The 21,133-nt window shown below is 40.1% G+C and overlaps 2 protein-coding genes across 2 annotated transcripts in view; both read left to right on the plus strand.

The window, feature by feature from the left end:
• The first annotated feature begins 481 nt into the window (after positions 1–481).
• On the plus strand, positions 482–13,958 carry cnga1b (cyclic nucleotide gated channel subunit alpha 1b). Its single transcript, XM_020934532.2, is given in 15 exon segments — positions 482–555; positions 646–708; positions 2,894–2,995; positions 3,110–3,217; positions 3,446–3,550; positions 5,222–5,328; positions 6,987–7,161; positions 8,267–8,403; positions 9,825–9,997; positions 10,405–10,472; positions 10,474–10,525; positions 10,924–11,076; positions 12,845–13,076; positions 13,202–13,377; positions 13,731–13,958. Coding segments are annotated over 15 exon segments (1,953 nt in total).
• A 1,193-nt stretch (positions 13,959–15,151) lies between these two features.
• nfxl1 (nuclear transcription factor, X-box binding-like 1) overlaps positions 15,152–21,133 on the plus strand; it is a 34,751-nt gene continuing 28,769 nt past the window's right edge. Inside the window, exons 1-9 of the mRNA XM_055156609.1 lie at positions 15,152–15,252; positions 15,999–16,163; positions 16,573–16,758; positions 16,916–17,025; positions 17,769–17,899; positions 18,346–18,390; positions 19,049–19,182; positions 19,678–19,763; positions 19,883–19,958. Coding sequence (XP_055012584.1) covers positions 16,019–16,163; positions 16,573–16,758; positions 16,916–17,025; positions 17,769–17,899; positions 18,346–18,390; positions 19,049–19,182; positions 19,678–19,763; positions 19,883–19,958 — 913 coding nt within the window. The 5' untranslated portion in view covers positions 15,152–15,252; positions 15,999–16,018. The remainder of the gene's footprint in view (positions 15,253–15,998; positions 16,164–16,572; positions 16,759–16,915; positions 17,026–17,768; positions 17,900–18,345; positions 18,391–19,048; positions 19,183–19,677; positions 19,764–19,882; positions 19,959–21,133) is intronic.

The raw sequence follows: 21,133 nt of genomic DNA on the forward strand, positions 1-21,133 counted from the left end.
AAATCTTTGAAAAGTCTCACCTCCAGATCAGCTCTCATTCATAATCCTCCTGCTCCACACTGTGTGTCTCTGCTCCTGGAACTGTCCTGTGTCCTGTTACATTTGAATTTTCCCTCCAAAAGTTTTGGGGAGGAGAATTCCAGGGGGAGGAGCCTCACCAGAAATTATAATAAAGTCATGTTTCCTCAACCTGATTAAAACATGCAGGTCTCACATCGGCCACAATCAAGCGATGTTTGTAAGATTTAAACATGCTTGACAGAGAAACGTAAAAAAGTGATGTTATTGTTGTCAAATTTGTTTTTGCAATTTGAGCAACCCCTCTCGGACCGTTTTTTCAGTGTAGTTACCACAAAGCTGATTAGCCCTGAGCTTTTAAACTTTCAATTTACATTTTTTTCTGTAAGTGTATGTAAGTCAGTCAGTGTTGAGCTCCATTAAGTTTTACATTTGTAACTTGTGTTTCGTTTTTAGACCAATCATGGCCAAGGTGTCCCCGTTAGTCCCGCCCACTATCATTCTGCCTGACACAGAGAGACCGAAGAGGAGCGACAGGTGTGTGAGAAAATGAACCTGTTAAATATGGACATTTCTAAAGAGTTGATCCTTCACGTCTTCAATTTCAAATCTTTCTTTTGGTTTCAGATCTTGTCGTAAAGCAACGATTTTGTTCAACGCCAACAACAGCAACAATAATGACGACCAAAAGTACGTTCATGTGAGACACCAACACCAGTCCCAACCAAGGAAGATGATTTTTTATTAATAAATGTTCACTATGTAACTTTTCTGGTGGAGGGTCTGTCACCTGCTTGTTTCTGTGGATCTGCTCTGCTTTGAATGTTCCGCAGTGTGACATTAAACAGCTCTACCTTACATTTATTCAGTGGTTTTATAGCTCAAAAATACCTAGACCCTCTCCACAGATCCGACCTGTAACTTGGTCTGGTTTGGTCTCCATAAAGATAGAAAGTTTGAATGTCATATTGTGAAACATTCCAGACAAAGCAATAACATCTCCATGGAGAAAAGCTTTTGCCTGACCTGCCCTCCTCCCTAAAACTTACACCCTGCACCTTTACATTTTCAATCAATGGAACGGAAGGAGAAAACATTATGCAAAATGTATTAATTAATTTAATCAGTTGTCCACTGTTCTTTGAAAACTCTGCACTCTCTGTCAAGTTTTCATACTTTAACACTCGTCATTTTTCTGTCCTTAAGTACTTTGCATTACAGATCTCTGCAGTACAGTACTCTGCATGTGCGTTGACTTGTCACTGTTTGATCTTGAGTTTATCAGGTGACGAAAATTCAATGGCAAATGTAAATATGTCATTATAATAATTGAAATATAAATATAAATACTTCATATAAATCTAATTGTTTTATTGAAAAAATCAACAAAATACAAGATGCAGATGTGTTATTAATCCGTGTATCATTCGTTCATTCGTTTTTCAATATAAAACCAAAAATAAGAAAACGAAAAAACAACAGTTTTCTTCGTTATTTGTCTCCAAAACCAAAATGAAAAAACAGATAATGATTTGTTTTTTCAGTTTTCGATTTTGTGTTTAAATGAAGAATGGAAAAAACGGATAACGGCCGTTTCCCGTTTATGTGACTTCCGTGACTGCGATGCCGAACTTTTGCACCGCGTACGGACTGAACCAGGACTGATCCAGGTCCGAGACCAGAGCGGGACCAGAGCGGGACTGAGACCGGGACCACACCAGGACCAGACCGGGACCAGAGCGGGACCAGACCGGGACCAGACCGGGACCAGAGCGGGACTGAGACCGGGACCAGACCGGGACCAGACCAGGACCAGACCAGGACCAGAGCGAGACTGAGACCGGGACCACACCGGGACCAGAGCGGGATCAGAGTGGAACTGAGACCGAGGCCAGCGGTCCGAGCGGTTCCGTGTCATTCTCTCCGCGCTGGTTCCGTGCGGGGAAAGTGAGAATGTTCTGTGGACTACAGGTCCGGACGGGCTGCTCCAGTTCTCCGCGCTCAAGAACCGCGGCTGGTTCCAAGGTGGTGCAAAGCATCCGACTGACGCTTTCACACCAACGAAAATGAACCGAACTAAGAGCTTTTGGTTCAAATGGACCAGGTCCGGGACCAGACCGGGACCAGAGCGCTACTGAGACTGGGACCAGACCGGGACCAGATCGAGCCTGAGACTGAGACAAGACCGAGACAAGACCGAGACCAGATCGGAGGCTCAGAGCCCACGGCAGGGCCGGAGCTCGAAGCTGAGGCTTGGACCCCGCGGAGGCTCGGAGTCAAAGCTTGGAGTCCGCCCCAGTCCCGCTCTAGTCCTGGTCTGGTCCCGCTCTGGTCCCGCTCTAGTCCCGCTCTGGTCTCGGACCTGGATCAGTCCTAGTTCAGTCCGTACCCAGTGCAAACGTTCGGCATCACAGTCACGGAAGTCACGTAAACGGGAAACGGCCGTTATCTGTTTTTTCCATTCTTCATTTAAACACAAAATCGAAAACTGAAAAAATGAATCATTATCCGTTTTTTCATTTTGGTTTTGGAGACAAATAGCGAAGAAAACTGTTGTTTTTTCGTTTTCTTATTTTTGGTTTTATATTGAAAAACCAATGAACGAATGATACACGGATTGTTATTATTTGCCATAAAGTTATTTTTAAAAAAACTAGGCCATGACACCTTTGAGGATTGCATCACAGGGCCAGTTCAAGTGTCGGGGGGCAGAGGGGCAGAGGGCCGGAGTCGGCCCGCGGGCCTTAGTTTGATGAGCCCTGCTGTAGAACAATTCAGGAAATAACAACATGGATGCAAGGAAGTGGTGAACCCTCTACCAGAAAAGTTCCACAGTGCACCTGTGAGAATGAGAGTGTCTGGTCTTCTGTTTCAGAGAAAAAGAAAAAGAAGAAAAAACAGAAAACAAAGAACCAGCGGAGGATGAGGAGAAACTGAGGAAGAAGAAGAAAAAGGAGGAAAAGAAAGAGAGGAAGGAGTGAGTCTGCCTCCATAGTCCACTAAAGAGCAACCCTGAATCTATCATTAACAAACTCAACTGAATGTTATCATTTCATCTTTATATGTTCTATTTTCTCTGTTTTTGTTGTAGAAAGGAGCGACAGGAGAAAAAAGAACGAAAGGAAAGAAAACTGAAAGAGAAAGAAGAAAAACAGAAAGAAAAGGAGAAAGAGAAAGAAAAAGAAAAGAAAGACGAGCCGTAAGATTTTTTTACTTACCATAAGTACAGAACACTTTAAACATATTAAAAAACGAGTGAGAGATCGCTAGGTTGTTGCCATGGAGATTGCTTGGCTTTATCTTATCTTGTCAAACATTTCAGGCATCTTCATGGGGAAAGATTACAAAGAGTCTATGTTTGAGTTTTGCTCGTCCTTTTGTGTGATTTTTAATTTGAGTTTTGATTTTTTTTCTGTTTTGTCTCCAGTCCAAAGGAGATCACCGTGATCGACTCGGCCTCCAACAACTACTACTACTGGCTCCTCATCATCACCATCCCTGTCATGTACAACTGGACCTTCATCATTGCCAGGTATAAACTGCAGGAAGTCCACCTTATATCTCTCCCAGTCCACCTGAACTCTGAGCTCTGGAGCTAAAACCACATAGAAAACATATGGTGTGATTGCAATAGTGTGACAGATGTGTTAGTTTTATTTGCAGAAAGTTGTACAATTCCACAGACAAAACTTTTTGAGCTGTTGTTAAAAGGGCTGCAACAACGAATCAGAAAAATCTCAATTAACTGACTCCAGATAATATATAGAGTATGGGTCTAATGGACTAATGGACAATTGCTGATTACTTGACTTATGTAATTATTGGTACCATCTTTATAATAACTGCACATTAATTACCTTACTTTTTGGACTTTAAGTTGCTCCGGAGTTTAAGTCGCACCAGCCAAAAAATGCATAATGAAGAAGAAAAAAAACGTAAGTATTTTCCACACTATAGGGGCTCTGGATTATAAGGCGCACTGTCATTGAATGGTCTATTTTTGAACTTTTTTCACACATAAACTGCACCGGACTATAAGGAGCATTAAATGAAACACAACAGTTAGATAAGTCAGTCAAACTTTATTTAACGCGTTCACAATAACTCTCAACTTTGTTCAATTGTAACTCATAAAAAAATACTGTCTGAGACGCTAAATTGTTCGTGTATTCACAATAACTCATAATAGTTCAAACAGTTGGGTGATTCTGGCGTCCATCAGGTCCACATCCCTCTCATCATTATCTGAGTCAGTGTGGTTACTGTTCCCTGGCAGTTCAGTGATGATTCTGGTCTTGGTGAAAGCTCGGACCACAGTTGATACTGATCCTTAGTCCAGGCGTCCACGATCCATTGACAGATCGTGGTGTAAGTGGCTCGGCGCTGTCTCTCTGTCTTGGTGAATGTGTGTTCTCCTTCTCTCATCCACTGCTCCCACACAGCTCACACTTTCACTTTATAACAGCCTTGAGTTTAAAGTGGGCGTTATAAGTGTGTCTCTTGACAGGTGCATTTTGATATTAAAAGGAATCACAGTATGTATTACTCCTGATGCTCCTGACTACAGGAGCCGTAATGCTGCAAGTGGTGCGGCTTTGTAGTTTACTAAAGTCGTACTAAGACACAACAATAAATTCATATGTAAGGTGCTCTGGATTATAAGGCGTGCAGTTGTTTTTTGATGAAATTAAAGGCTTTTAAATGCGCTCTATAGTGCAGAAAATACGGTATAAGTCAGATCAGACTATAAGTCACACTTTTGAGGGGAAATGTATTTTATAAAATCAGAGACCAGGAATAGACATTTCCTGTGTAAAGTCAAGTTCTAGTAAAAACAATGGAACAGAGAACAACAGACTGTTAACGTCACATATGAACAGTTCTTCAGATAAACTATAACATAAACAACAGAACAGAACTTCACTTAAATTAAACATTTTCAGTGGTGCAGAAGTATTGGTGCGATTGACTGACATGATACAGACAGAACAGAGGCTCTATCTGCAGGAGACATGTGCAGTAGAGTGAAGTGACAGTGGTACAGGAGGAACAGGAGCAGCAGATACTCATATACAAGTCCTCCTGTGGCTGTCAGTGTGAAAATTTAAATCTATAAGTCACAGGAAACACCCAAACCATAAAAAAAGTGTGCCTTATGTCTGAAAAATACGATAACCTTAATAAAGCCTTGTTTGTTCCTCAGGGCGTGCTTCGAGGAGCTGCAGACAGACTACCTGTACATGTGGTTCTTCCTGGACTTTGTCTCAGACCTGATCTACATCGGGGACATGGTCTTCAGAACCAGAACTGGTACTTACAGGATTTTTCCTCCTATATTTCACAAAACAGACTCTTGTGAGATAAAGACGTTGTCCAAGGTTCACTTGGTCGAAACTGTCAGGTATGAAAACAAACTAAACCCAGTCTGCAAAAAGAGTCGAATACATCAACACTGTTGGACAAGTGACTTTAAGACTGTAATGTGTTATTTATGACTTGTTACTGTCATTTCAAAGTGATTTGTTACATTACAATGTTACTGTATTTAAAATGTAAAACATTACATGACTATTACAACACTTTTAATTTACTCTCACCAAAAGAACTGTGAAGATGCTGAACTTTTGCACTGTATGTGGACTGAACCAGGACTAAACCAGGAGTAAACCAGGAGTAAACCGGGTCTAAATCAGGACTGAACCGAGGACTATACCAGGACTAAACTAGGCCTAAACCAGGTCTAAACCAGGACTAAACTAGGACCAAACCAGGACTAATCTTGGAACTCTAGGACCGCCCCTGCAAGAACCCCGAGCCCGTGGTCTACATGGGCGTGTCTCCGGTGTTTCACCGCTGTTGATATCGCGGTGATTTTAGCGAATTTGTATGAAGAAAAAAACACCACTTCAATCCAGGTTAAAAAAACATTGGAACGTGCATTACTCACATTTGTACTCAGTAAAATATTACAATTTTTTCCCCTGTAATGCCACATTACTGCGTTACAGCAAAAAGCAATGTATTACAGTAATTTGTTACTTTTATAATGCGTTACCAACACTGTACGTCACAGGTTTCATCAACCCTGTATTATGAGTCTGTCTACATCTCCAAAGATCTAAATACTCTGTTTCACATTGTGATGTCATGAAGTGTAATTCTCATGTTAGCAGTTACCTTTTACCTTTTGTTCAGTAGAGATTGGCAATTTCAGGTCTGAAATGATTCTAGTGAAGGTGTATGGAGTTTAAAAACACAGTGGAGCACTTCCTGTATTACCACATGACATCACAAGGTGGAACAGACTGTTTTCTGTTTGAGAGAAGAACTCTCCCTAAATCTGCAGGGTTTGTGTGTTAAACATGTGTGAATGAAACAAAACACAACTCCAGTCCAGCTCTTACATTTTGTCTTCGACTTGGTTTAGACCCTGGTTTAGTCCTGTTGTAGACCTGGCTCAGACCTGGCTCAGACCCGGTTCAGACCCGGTTCAGACCTGGCTCAGACCCGGTTCAGACCCGGCTCAGACCTGGCTCAGACCCGGTTCAGACCTGACTTAGACCCGGTTCAGACCTGGCTCAGACCCGGCTCAGTCCTGGCTCAGACCCGGCTCAGACCTGGTTCAGACCCGGCTCAGACCCGGTTCAGACCCGACTTAGACCCGGTTCAGACCCGGCTCAGACCCGGCTCAGTCCTGGCTCAGACCTGGCTCAGACCCGGCTCAGTCCTGGCTCAGTCCCGGCTCAGACCCGGTTCAGACCCGGTTCAGACCCGGTTCAGACCCGGTTCAGACCCGACTTAGACCCGGTTCAGACCCGGCTCAGACCCGGCTCAGACCCGGCTCAGTCCTGGCTCAGACCTGGCTCAGACCCGGCTCAGTCCTGGCTCAGTCCTGGCTCAGACCCGGCTCAGACCCGGCTCAGTCCTGGCTCGGACCTGGCTCAGACCCGGTTGTGTGCTGGTTGCAGGGTTCCTGGAGCAGGGTCTGTTGGTGAAGGACGAGCTCAGACTTCGGGAGCGCTACATGCAGAGTTTTCAGTTTAAACTCGACGCGGCTTCGATGGTTCCAACTGACGTCCTGTACCTCATACTGGGAGTGAAGTACCCCGAGATCCGACTCAACAAACTACTGCGATTCAACAGGTACAAGTAGTATTCATGTACACGTGGCTCTGTTTGGGAGTTATACAAAGTTAGAATACCAAATATATTATAAAAAACTATCAAAAACTATTTCAAGGTGAAATTTCTTCAGGATGGTTCGACATCTGCTCATTTTAAGAGATTATTGTTTGATTGGATTGTTTCACAATATGGCATTAAACCTATGGCCAAGTTGCAGGTCAGTTTTGTGGAGAGACAAGTCCACTGACAAGAAGAAAAAGAATCTGTAGGAATATTTTTTAACAGCACTTGTACTTGAATGCTTAATGCCATAATGTGGAACAATCCATGTGTCATTCGTTCATTCATTTTTCAATTTAAAATAAAAAATAAGAAAACGAAAAAACAACTCTTTTCTTCATTATTTGTCTCCAAAACCAAAATGAAAAAATGGATAACAATTCTTAAATATTTTTTTCAGTTTTTGATTTTGTGTTTAAATGAATAATGGAAAAAACAGATAATGGTTGTTTCCCGTTTCTGTGACTTAAACTGCGATGCCGGTCCTGGTCCTGGTCCTGGTCCTGGTCCTGGTCCTGGTCCATGGTCCAGTCCCGGTCTCAGTCCTAAACCAGGACTAAACAAGAACTGAACCAAGACTAAATCAGGATTAAACCAGAACTGAACCAGGACTAAACAAGGACTAAACCAGGACTGAACCAGGACTGAACCAGGACTAAACCAGGACTGAACCAGGACTGAACCAGGACTAAACCAAGTGAACCAGGACTGAACCAGGACTGAACCAGGACTAAACCAGGAGTGTCGGGACTGGCCCAGACGTGCACCACATAGACTATCAGGTGATTAGGAAACCGGGACCAGACTGGAACCAGACCGGGACTGAGACCAGGACTGAGACCTGGTTCAATTCTGGTTTAGTCCTGGTTCAGTGTGTATGTGTTGCAAAAGTCCAGCATCACAGTTTAAGTCATTAAAACAGGAAATGGTCATTATCTGATTTTCCATTACCGATTTAAACACAAAATCAAAAAATGAAAAAACGACTACTGAAGTGATATCTGTGTTTAGTTGTAGTAATAATTGTACTTGTACTGCAGTATCCTGTGTACTTGTGTTTCAGGATGATGGAGTTCTTCCAGAGGACAGAGACCAGAACCAACTTCCCCAACGCCCTGAGGATCTCCAACCTGGTCATGTACATCGTCATCATAATCCACTGGAACGCATGCCTCTACTACTCCTTCTCTAAAGCCATTGGTCAGTACACGAATACTACGAATACTACGAATACTACGAATACTACGAATACTATGAATACTATGAATACTATGACTATGAATACAAATACTACTGCTACGAATACAACAACAACTACTATTATAATGTCTCTACTACTCCTTCTCTAAAGCCATTGGTCAGTACTACTACGAATACTACGAATACTACGAATACTACGAATACTACGAATACTATGAATACCATGAATACTATGAATATGAATACAAATACTACTGCTACGAATACAACAACAACTACTATTATAATGTCTCTACTACTCCTTCTCTAAAGCCATTGGTCAGTACTACTACGAATACTACGAATACTACAAATACTACGAATACTACGAATACTACTACTATGAATACTACTACTGCTACAAATACAACAACAACTACTAACTATTATAATGTCTCTACTACTCCTTCTCTAAAGCCACTGGTCAGTACTACTACGAATACTACGAATACTACAAATACTACTACTGTGAATACTACTACTGCTGCAAATACAACAACTACTAACTATTATAATGCCTCTACTACTCCTTCTCTAAAGCCATTGGTCAGTACTACTACTACCACGAATTTTCCAAATACTACGAATACTACGAATACTACTACTATGAATACTACTACTGCTACAAATACAACAACAACTACTAACTATTATAATGTCTCTACTACTCCTTCTCTAAAGTTGTTGGTCAGTACTACTACTACGAGTACTACTACAAATACTACTACAAATACTGCTATGAATACTACTACTACTACTACAAATATTACTACAAATACTACTACTACGAATACTACTATGAATACTACTACTACTACTACTACTACTACAAATACTACTATGAATACTACTTCTACTACAAATACTACAAATACTACAAATAGTACTATGAATGCTACGAATACTCCAAATACTACTGTTACGAATACAACAACTACTAACTATTATAATGGCTATACTACTCCTTCTTTAAAGCTGTTGTTCAGTACTACTACTACAAGTACTACTATGAATAGTACTACGAATACTACTACTATAAATACTTCTACTACTACTACTACCACTACTATTACGAATACTACTACGAATACTACAATGAATACTACTACGAATACTACTACAAATACTGCTATGAATACTACTACTACTACTACAAATATTACTACAAATACTACTACTACGAATACTACTATGAATACTACTACTACGAATACTACTACTACAAATACTACTATGAATACTACTTCTACTACAAATACTACAGATACTACGAATAGTACTACAAATACTACGAATACTACTACAAATACTGCAAATACTACTACGAATACAGGTCTACACCAGGTCTAAACCAGGTCTTCCCTCCCCTGTGGTCTCTCCAGGTTTTGGCTCAGACCGGTTCGTGTACCCAGATCCATCTGACCCTGAGTTTGGGCGTTTGGTTCGTAAATACGCCTACAGCATGTACTGGTCCACTCTCACCCTCACCACCATCGGGGAAACACCGCCCCCTGTGGAGAACTCTGAGTACTTCTTTGTGGTCACAGACTTTTTGGTGAGGAAGGATTTAAAAGTTATACAACTTTTAAAGAGTCAAATCAAATATTGCTTTTACTTCTAACAAAGTTGTTTTTATTTGGTGTTCTGGTTCTCTAGACAATCATCCAATGAGAATGAGTCTCTCGTTTGGGTTTCCAGTTTCAATGCTGAAATCCAGTTGGGTTAAATGTAAAATGTTTCTCTCTGATCTGAATGGTCACTACCTAAACCCCAGCACGTGCACCAGTCATGAACCACTGCTAGTGCAGCCTCTGAATTCTGGAGGTTCTGAGCTTTCATATAAGGACTGTCCATATACTGAGAATAAGGAAAACTTATATTTCCACTACACACAGGTTTAGGCACCGGCAAGTCAGGTTCAATTGTAATTGTAGTTTGGTCTTTCTTGTCTTTCTGGTCCAGGTGGGAGTTCTGATCTTTGCCACCATTGTCGGAAACGTGGGCTCGATGATCACAAACATGAACGCCGCCTGACTTCCAGGCTCGAATTGACGCCATCAAACAATACATGAGCTTCAGGAAGGTAAAACCAGGACAAAACTGGGTGTAAACCTGGACTAAGCCTTGACTAAATTAGGACAAGATCAGGATTAAACCAGGTCTAAACTAAGACTAAACCATGACTGGACCAGAATCAAATCAGGACCCAACCAGGACTGAGCCAAGACTGAACCAAGGACTGAACCAGGACAGAACCAGGATTTAACCAGGATTAAACTAGGACTAAACCAGGTTTAATCTAAGACTAAACTAGAACAGGACCAGGACTGAACTAGAACTGATCTAGGACTGAACCAGGAACGAATTAGGACTGAACTAGGATTAAAGCAAGCACCTAGTTTAGTTAGTTGAATTTCTAGCCAAGTAATCGTTTTGAATATTTTTAAAACTATATCTTCTTTTCATATTTGTATATTTTAGGTCACAAAGGATTTGGAGAGGCGTGTGATCAAGTGGTTTGATTTTCTCTGGACAAATAAAAAAGCGGTGGACGAGAGAGAAGTCCTCAAATATCTACCAGACAAACTGAGAGCAGAGATCGCCATCAACGTTCACCTGGACACACTCAAGAAGGTACCAGGACTAAAACAGGACTACACCAGGACTAAACCCAGAACTGGGCCAGGACTAAACCAGGACTGAACTAGGACCTCTGCCAAAAACCAGGATTGGACCAGTACTGAATGAGGATTACACAAGAACTGGACAAGATCTGAACCAGGACAATCCAGGACTAAACCAGAAGTGAACTAGTGCTGAATTGGGATTGCAGAATTACTAAGTGATCTCTGTTATACTGAATGCAAACATCTCCAACATTGTCTGTGTTAATGTGGTGTTGCATTTTGTCAGTCTGTTGGAGAGGACTTACCAGGACTAATCCAGTACTAAATGCAGACTGACCCAGTGTGACCTTAGGTACCCTTTAATTGCAATAAAATGGATAAATACGTAAATACAGCTCAAAAAAAGACTAAGACCACAGGTAAGTATGTAAATAAGGACAGAGACGTGACTTAAAATGTATAATTCAAATTTATTAACACTTAAACGGGGCAAGTAGAAAGGAAAAATGTTTTATTCCATAAAAAAAGGGAGTGAGGTGGATTGTTAAAATAATAAAATGGCCAAGATGCATAAAATATACTAAAATAAGGATAAAACCTTATAGCCCCTGGGCGAAAGAAACAAATCTGCAACAAACAGAAATAAATTTTACAAATAAACCAAATGAGGATGAATTGAGAGAGGGCAGCCCCACCCAGAACAAAACAGCAAGTGCTACCATGAAATCACATCTAAATAAATCACTTAAAACCCAAAGTGCAAACAAAAAGGTACAGGTGAAACCCCTCCCAAGTACGACCCAGGAACTTAAACTAACTAAACTAACTAAACTAGTGGACATACTGGCTTGTAAAAGCCTGATCCTATCAGATTTCAGAAGCTAAGCAGGGCCGGGCCTGGTTAGGACTTGGATGGGAGACATTAGAAATTCCAGATGCCACAGGGGGGCGCCAGTTGCAAAAAAAAAATAAATAAATAAATAAAATGAAAAAAATAAAAATAACAGTCGTTGTGTCCTTAGGCAAGACACTTCATCCACATTGTCTAGTATTAAAGTGGTGTGTGCGTGAGTGATGGTGGTGGTCGGAGGGACTGGTGGTGCGCCGATTGGCATGGCAGCCGTGCCTTTTGTCAGTCTGCCCCAGGGCAGCTGTGGCTACAATAGTAGTTTACCATCACCAGGTATAAAGTGAATGAATAATGCTGAATAATGCTCTGTAAAGCGTCTTTGTGACAAAAATGTCTGAAAAGCAATTTATAAATAAAGACTTACTTACTAAAAGCTAAAAAACCCAGGGATGGCAAAAACACACGTTTATTAAAAAAGTGCAATATATAGAGCTAAGATACAGACATTTAACAATGCTAAACAAAACAATAAAATAAGACTAATACAAAACACAAAACACAAACAAAACAGTAGCAGACCACTCCTATGATAAAAAAGGACAGATTACAATTAAAAGCAAAAATTAAAACCATGTTAAAAACCCTGATTTAAAAAGATACTGCCACCGGTAAAATCTCAGCTCTACAACGATAAAAAACCTATTAAAACCAATTTAAAAAGAGCTAAAATTATTTAAAAAAGAAGTTCGATTAACTTACCTGACACCAGCCAGCAGAAGTCGGGACTGAACCACTGCCATGTGGACTATTTAAACCCGACCTCCGCTGGCAGAGGAAGGTGGTGTCAGATAAGTCTTTAAAAAATACATTGCGCCCCCTGCTGTCCGCCACACCAGGACTAACCTTGGTCTAACCCTGCTCCTAGGTGCGGATCTTTGCGGACTGTGAGGCTGGTCTCTTGGTAGAGCTGGTGTTGAAGCTTCAGCCTCAGGTTTTCAGTCCTGGTGATTACATCTGTAAAAAGGGCGACATTGGGAGAGAGATGTACATCATCAAGGAGGGAAAACTGGCTGTTGTTGCGGACGACGGGGTCACGCAGTTTGTGGTTCTGTCCGAGGGGAGCTACTTCGGAGAGATCAGCATCCTCGCCATCAAAGGTGAGACCAGTTTTGGACTGGGACTGGGTTTAGAACTGATACTTTGATTTTCTATGGCCAAATGTTCATCCGTTACCATGGTGACACAATGCATACTGTATATTATATTTATTGTATATTTCCAGGAAGTAAAGCTGGAAACAGGAGAACGGCAAACATCCGCAGTATTGGGTACTCAGACCTGTTCTGCCTTTCCAAAGTCGATCTAATGGAGGCGCTCACGGAGTACCCCGATGCCAAAGCCCTGTTAGAGGAGAAGGGAAGACAGATTTTAATGAAAGATGGACTACTGGACCTGGAGGTACTGCTACTACCACTACTGACACTTCTGCTGCTGCTACTACCACTATAAATACTGCAAATACAACTATTATTGCTGCTTTTGCTATTACTACTAGTGTTATCATCATGAAAGAAGAAGTGGGCTGAGGGAATGTCAGTTCACCCATAGTGTTCAGCTCCAGTCAAATGAAGCTCATCGAGGCCTGCAGTTATAATACAAACTTGGAGCCGAGTTACGTCACAAATAAAAAACACTCTGTTCTGTCACAAATAAAAAACATTCTTTATTTAGACAATGTGTGTGGTTTGTAGTCTTGTCTTTCGTCTGTCGTATATCGTTATAGTCATCGTAATCCTGTGTGTGTCCTGCAGGTGGCGGCGCAGGGCCCGGACCCGAAGGAGATGGAGGAAAAGGTGGATAAAATGGGTCAAACACTGGACACTCTGCAGACCCGCTTCGCCCGACTGTTCGCCCAATCAGACGCCACGCACAGCAAACTCAAGCACCGAATCAACAAACTGGAAAAGAAACTGGCCCCGCCCCCTCCACCCAGTCCCGAGAGCCAGCAGCCAATCAGGGACGAGGAGGAGGGGAAGTGATGGGAGCAGCCAATCAGAGATAAGGAAGGAAGTTAATCCAGAGCTAAACCAAGAAGAAAGTAAGGCTTCATCTCAGTTCTCTTTCATCGCTTCCTTCTCATTGTTTCCTCTCCTCGATCCCCCATTTTTTAGCTGCCAATCAAATGTGTCCCAAAGAAAACCACGGAATAAATGAGTAAACATGAGAGAGGCTTCAAGAGGCAGACATCAGATAATAGAATAAAACTTTATTGGTCTCAGTGAGGAATCTATATCCTCACTCTGTGTGGGACTTCTTCACCTATTTCCTGCGGAATCAAGGAGAAGGAATCAAGGAAAGAGAAATGAGACATGGCCTAAGAAAGTAAATGATCTGCAAAATGGGCAGTTAACTCACTCCAGATACAACTTTGAGAGTGAAAATGGTGAGGGAAAACAATAACATGGTTAAAAGCTCAAATTTTGTATAATAGGTTTAGTTTAATAATGGATAAACTTGGACAAACCAGTGAGAACTATTCATGGTTTTCAGCTGCCTGTTATATGCAACATTTTGAGAACTTTTCCAACTCAAAATATGTCTTGATTTAAAGTGGCAAGGGCGAGAGTTCATGCAGAACTAAACCTGGACTGAAACCAGCTCGCTAGAAATAAACAGGGATTAGATTATAAAAGGGTATCCAGGACTTCAACAGTTAAAGCAATATTAACTGTAATACCTTTGTTTAAATCATTGTCATAGTTGTACTAATATTTTTCGACTGTACTGAAAACTTGTAAATGTGCACTGTATAAAGAAGAAGAATAGCTTTAATAAAATGTAATTTTTGTACAAAAACAATTTCTGTATATTATCACTATGCATTACTATTTAAGTTGTGTATTTAAATTGTGTTATTTATCGAATATGTTACATTATATCTTACATTATTATAATCTTTCAAGACTTGAATATAAAATGTAAAAACATTTTCCTTGCCACATAATTCCATATCTTGCTTCATATATTTGGTGTCTTCCTTATGTATATAAATTGTAGAAAGTAGTAAACACAAAGAAAAACAACACTGAAAAAGTTGTGTCCAAACTTTTGACTGTTAGTGAATATGTGTTTATAAAATAAAATATTCATATTTTTCGCCTGCTGACACGTCGCATTACAGCTGTTTTTCACTATGGGTCCGGGATTTGTAGTTTTTCCTCCCGCTTTCTCCGTTTGTCAAGCCTCTGTTTGAACTACAACAACCACCAGCCCTGCTCCGCGCTCACTGCGCATGACCTAACCGAAGCGAGACGTGCAGATCGCAGTGGAAAGGTAGGTTTATGAATTAAAATTTCTGTTATAATAAAGTCTAAACATTTTCTGACCTTAGCATTGCTTGTGCGACTAAAAACACACAAAACGGACCCATCACCTGTTTAACTTTTTAACTTGACCGCTCATTCTGGCCTATTTTGATATAATTTAGCAACCTGGAGCTAACTGGCTAGCAGACTGAACTTGGGCGAATTTGTTGAATATTTGTCCAAAGTAGAAGTAAAAGCTTTTATTGAAACGAATGGTTGCATGTCAAAACTTTTATTACGTTTTATTGATGTTTTGACACGTAAAAGGCTTTACAAGAGATCATAAATGCGGCTAATGTATGAATTATTTAGAGATTGATCCTCTGTTACCCATTTGATGTCATTTTTTTCCCAGTGATTTTCATTGCTCTGATGAATCTCATATAGCAGACACAAATAAACAAACAAATAAAAAAACATAAACATTTTATGAGCTTTTAGTAATGACAAATGTGTTGACTGTATACAAAGACTACTATGCACAGGTATTTTGTAGAAAAAAGTTACATATGTGTCCAGTTTAGTTCTGGGCAATATGACAAACAAATTAGTCACTTCTTTTCTTATAAAGAAGAAAAAAAAACAAAAACGTAAACTTTAACTCTCCAAACAGGGCTGACAGAGGAGTGGCTGCAGATATCTTACTTAGACAGCCCAAATCATGTCATTGACCAAAGGATAAATCTTGATAATATTTTCTGTTTTATTGTCAAGTGACCCCAGCTGTTGTTGTCATGGAGCCAGCCTGGCGACATCACGGCAGGGGTCGCGGCCGAGGCGACGGAGGTCAAAGGTCACGACCCCAGCCAAAAGAGAGAGAGCGTCCTGGAGCAGAGAGGGTGAACGACAAGAAGAGCCCAACACAAACTCCAGAAGCAGGTGAGAATACATTTTAGATCATTATTGTTGTCACTTTTTGTCCTGCCATTCAAAGGAACAGTATGTACCTGTCTAGAGGTGGTGCGTCACCTGCATGATCTCATGGAAATAGAATGTTAAAAGTAGACTTTGGAACATTCTTTGGAGATAAATACATTTTATTGTATACTGGGGAATATTATAGCCAAAGAAACAACATTTCCATTGAAACAAGCAGGATAAGTACCCTCACTTGGTCAAATAATTATTAATTAAATTGTTGTTTTATTTTAGTACATTTTGAAAACTGCTTTGTATTCTATTATCTTATCATTCATACTTATACCTCAATATATAACTACTATTGATTTTCCATTAAAACAGAACTAAATCAGATTTGAAGATGGTTTGTTTTGTCTCTTTCTTGCAGCTGTGTCAGTGGAGTCGCGTTTCGAAGAGATCAGGAAGTCGAATCTTGCTGCTGCTCAGCGATTGGTCGAGAGCGGCTTTAGCTCCTCCTCCTCTGATGAAGATGATGATGAAGATGTGGAGAGTAAAGATGGAAAGAGAGGCCAGATCCTGGCTTCGACTTTTACCTCATACAACCAACAAACAGGTACTAAACCAGGACTAAACCAGGACTAAACCAGGACTAAACCAGGACTAAACCAGGACTAAACCAGGACTAAACCAGAACTGAACCAGAACTGAACCAGGGACTAAACCAGGGACCAAACCAGGGACTAACCCAGGAACTCTCTCTGTATGTTTAGGAGGGGACAGCGCTGGTTTGCAGAGGACTGGACAATATCTGAATGAACTCTTTCAGTCTGGAGCTCTCACCTGTCTCATCTGCATCGGCTCCGTCAAGAGAACTCAGCCGGTACTGTTACTGCTACTAAAATCTAAAAACATGTACCATATTCTGCGTGAAACATTGTAAATATGTTTTCAATTGTCTTATGATTGTCCAAAAAATAAATCAAATGCATTATTATTTAGTTTTCATAGGTTCAATTTCCTGTTTATAGTCACCATTTTTAGTATTTGTACCATTCAAAAGATATTGTTGTCACTCTAAAACCCACAGATAGTAAAAAATCTTTCAGCTATTTAACCTTCTAACTAAGCTTTGTCTTGCATTGTAAATGTAGTGCATCCCTGATTTCTGTCTGACTGAAAAAACACCACAATTGCCAGCAGAGGATGCACCGAGGAGAGTAGCACTTTAAAGTAGAATAAACATTTTTAGATTGACTCCTAATGACGTCACACGGTGGAAGAAGACCCGCCCCAAACTCGATATTAATAGACTCAATACTCAATACTGATTCAAATACCACAGTTATTTTAAAATAACTTATAACTTATAATAATTTAGACAATAGAATGTGATTTTCAACATTAAATAAACATTAAATCATAGTAATTTCTTTGATATTCCCATATGGTTTTATATCTGTGTAATCCCTCAGCAGTTCACGTAGGTTCCAAAGTGGTTCATACTAGTCTATGTCCTCTTATACTTGTTCTGATACAGCTCAAGATCATTTTTTAGTATTGATACCTGTTTAAAAGACTATCTGGTATCACACTTTTTTTCTAATACAACATTTTTCTTTTTAGGTGTGGAGCTGCTCTGGTTGTTTCTCTCTCTTCCATCTCCCCTGTGTTCAGAAATGGGCTCGGGACTCTGTGTTTCTGGTTTCTTCCGTCACAGATGAGGATTTCGGACAGAAGCAGCTGCCCTGGCCCTGGTACCTCCATGTTTGTTTGTTTTTTTTGTTGTTGTTTTTTTTACCTCAATCTGTCCTTTAATTGGACAAAGAATTTTTCAAGCTATTTCTGAGTAGATTTCACTGACACGGTATAGTCACTGGAGCTAAAATGTATTTGAAAACTTTTGAGACTTTACACAGAGCACATTTTAAAGGTGCTTCATGTAATTTTATTCAATTACAGTTGGTTTTATAACTCAGAAGTAGCTGTGAAAAAGTACTGTGAAACATTCCAGACAAAGCAATAACATCTCCATGAAGAAAAGCACTTGACAGAACCTAGACCAGAAAAGTTACACGATGCACCTTTAAGACTTCATTTATGTATCCCATTTTGACCCAGATATCACTTTCATATTTTTACATTATTTATTTTATGTTGATACTTCAGTTTTAAGAGAGTTTGTTTTTGATTTGTGTTTCAGTCCCAAATGCAGAGCAGAGTATCCTCCCAGTGCCACTCCAAACAGGTGAGTCCTTTGACCACTAGAGGGAGCTACAAACCAGAGACTGTAGCTGGGACTAAACTATGAACTAAACCAGAAACTTCTTGGCCAAAGACTAAACCAGGGATCAGACAAATTTTACACCAGGACTAGGCCTGTCATGATAATTAATCGACTTATTGTTCACATATGAACTGGAACAATAGGTGTTTGAGCTCAATATTCATGTACTTTTGTACTTTTTCTTTGCATTAATGGGGAGTTTTGTTTTTTTAATTTACAGAAATACAGTAAGATTTTATATGATTTTGAGCTGCTTCTGTCTGCTCCTCTGGCTCTGCTCATGCCTGATTTGAGCAGTATAGTATAAACGGACTAAACTAGGATTAAACCGAAATTAAACCATCTTTAAACCAGGATTAAACTAGAATTGAATGAGAGTTTAAAGGAATGAGTAACTAACTTGTATTATGTAATTTATATGTTGCAGCTCAGGCCATATAATGATACTGTTTATCTATTATGGTTTTCTGGGATTATCCTGCTTTATTGTATTTGTGTCTGCGACATAAAGTAGTTTCAATATGATCATAAAATTTTTCTGTAGCATGCTTCAAAATGTGATATCGTGACAGACCAATCAGGAGAAATTTTGACCTGTCTTTCCTCGTGTTGTGTTTAGGTACCTGTGTTACTGTGGGAAAGTGCAGGACCCCCCTTCAGACCCGTGGCTCGTTCCTCACTCTTGTGGCTCCATTTGTGAAAAAAAACTGAAGCCAAACTGTGGTCACACCTGCCTGCTGCTCTGTCACCCAGGTGCTGCTCTCACAAGACCCACGCTGATATCCATGTATCTATGTTAACAGACTAAAAAGTACATTGTACAGTTTTGAAAATGGCATTTCATGTGATCGCATTTTGTGCTTTGGGTTAAAACAAATGTAAATGTTTTAAGGTGATCACATCTAATTTCACACACATTTAAAATGATAAATTAGACTGTAAGTTTACTTTTTATTCTAGAACTGCACAATAAATAGCAATCTAAAATGTATTTGCAATTTTAAGGATGCAGTTATTTACATAATGGAACTTTCTGTGCGAAAAAACTAAATATCCTGTATTTTTTAAATAAAAAAAACATCATCTTTTACCTATAAGAACATGTTCTGAAATTCATGGGGTTATTCGATTAGTTTAATAATTAATTTTTCTAATAATTATCACAATACTTAGAAAAATCCATGTTTTTTTCTTTTTCTATTTGCATGAGGTATATTTTTAGTAAACTCATTGTTGCTTTGATTTTAGGTCCCTGTCCTCCGTGTCCAAAGATGGTGTCAGTTACATGTCTGTGCGGAAAAGCCAAACCTCTGCCCCGACGTTGCAGCAACAAGGTCTGCATCGCCCCCTACTGGACATGTCTCACACACCACATCCTGCTGCTCCTGTCTGCTTCTCTTTTTCTGCTCCTGTGGTTTTGTTCTGTCTTCAGTATCATCTTTTCTGGTTTCAGCCCTGGTCGTGTCAGCAGGTCTGTGCTAAAGTCCTTCCTTGTAAACAGCACACCTGCTCCCAGCTCTGCCACTCGGGTAAGCCTCACCTGTCAATCACGTCTCAATCACCTGTCAGTCACCTGTCACACTGTTTACAAAGCCATGCATTTCTCCCTGCATCAGAGTGATTTTTTGCACTACACACATTGTAAGGTACTATAGTTGGCATTAAAATAACATACAAGACATTATATATAACGCTACACAAGCACCGTAACAGTTTAAATTAGGGATGGGCATGATTAGTCGATTAATCGATAATTAATCATTAAGAATTTCATCGATTACGTTCATTTTAATAGACAAACCGAATGTAGGTTGCTGTGCGTAGAGTAGTGTGACCAAACAGGGGTCCGTACATGTCTCTCTGCACTTCAGAAGGAGTGAGACACAAACAGTCGGTCAGTCTGCAACGTGCCGAAGCACAAAAGCGTATTTAACGATGACTTGTACAAGAAATTCCATGCTTTCTGTTCTGGTCGGGACAAGTGGGAGGCCATGTGCACAGTGTACAAAACAGGCACATATGTTTCGGTGTCCAGTGGGAAAAAGCTCACCAGGACACCGAAAACATTCAAAAGCTTTACCAGGTGAGAGTAGCGCAATGTCCCCACCTCCCACCCCCGTACGGTGTCCTGGTTTTGACAAACGCAAATATGGTCATTCTAACCTATATTCCAGGAGCTGTTTTTTTTTTTCTTCGCGTAGTTTATGCAAATTAACCATGTGGTTTTAAGTTTTGTTTCTGTGAGAGTTGCGCAAAGCTGCATTAAACACATTATAATGTCAAACAAGCTGATGTGGCTCTAGAGTCGTTACGGTTTATATGTCGTAAAGTTGAATTTATTTATGCAGATTAGTACTGCAGATAGTAATAATAATGATGATAATTTTGATATAAAAACGTTAATGATTAATCGATAATCGATCGTTAATTCTCCCGACGATCGATTAAGAAAATGTAATCGAATGCCCATCCCTAGTTTAAATACAGAATGTACAATCATAAAAAAGAGAAGCAATAACATTTCTCCCTACAAGGTGCCATTGATGAATCTTATAGAAGAATTTTAAAATCTGTTACCTGCACTTATCTTACCTAAACCTGCAGCCTGAAATTAGCATCTCAAATTCTGAGTTTAAAACATGTCTAAGGTGAGAGATGACAATTTAAGCCTGTTCTTTGTTTATATTTTTGCCCTGTTTTGCAC

This window comes from Boleophthalmus pectinirostris, unplaced genomic scaffold, assembly GCF_026225935.1.
Source record: "Boleophthalmus pectinirostris isolate CB_2022bp ecotype Guang Dong unplaced genomic scaffold, ASM2622593v1 HiC_scaffold_20, whole genome shotgun sequence".
Taxonomy (NCBI): domain Eukaryota; kingdom Metazoa; phylum Chordata; class Actinopteri; order Gobiiformes; family Gobiidae; genus Boleophthalmus; species Boleophthalmus pectinirostris.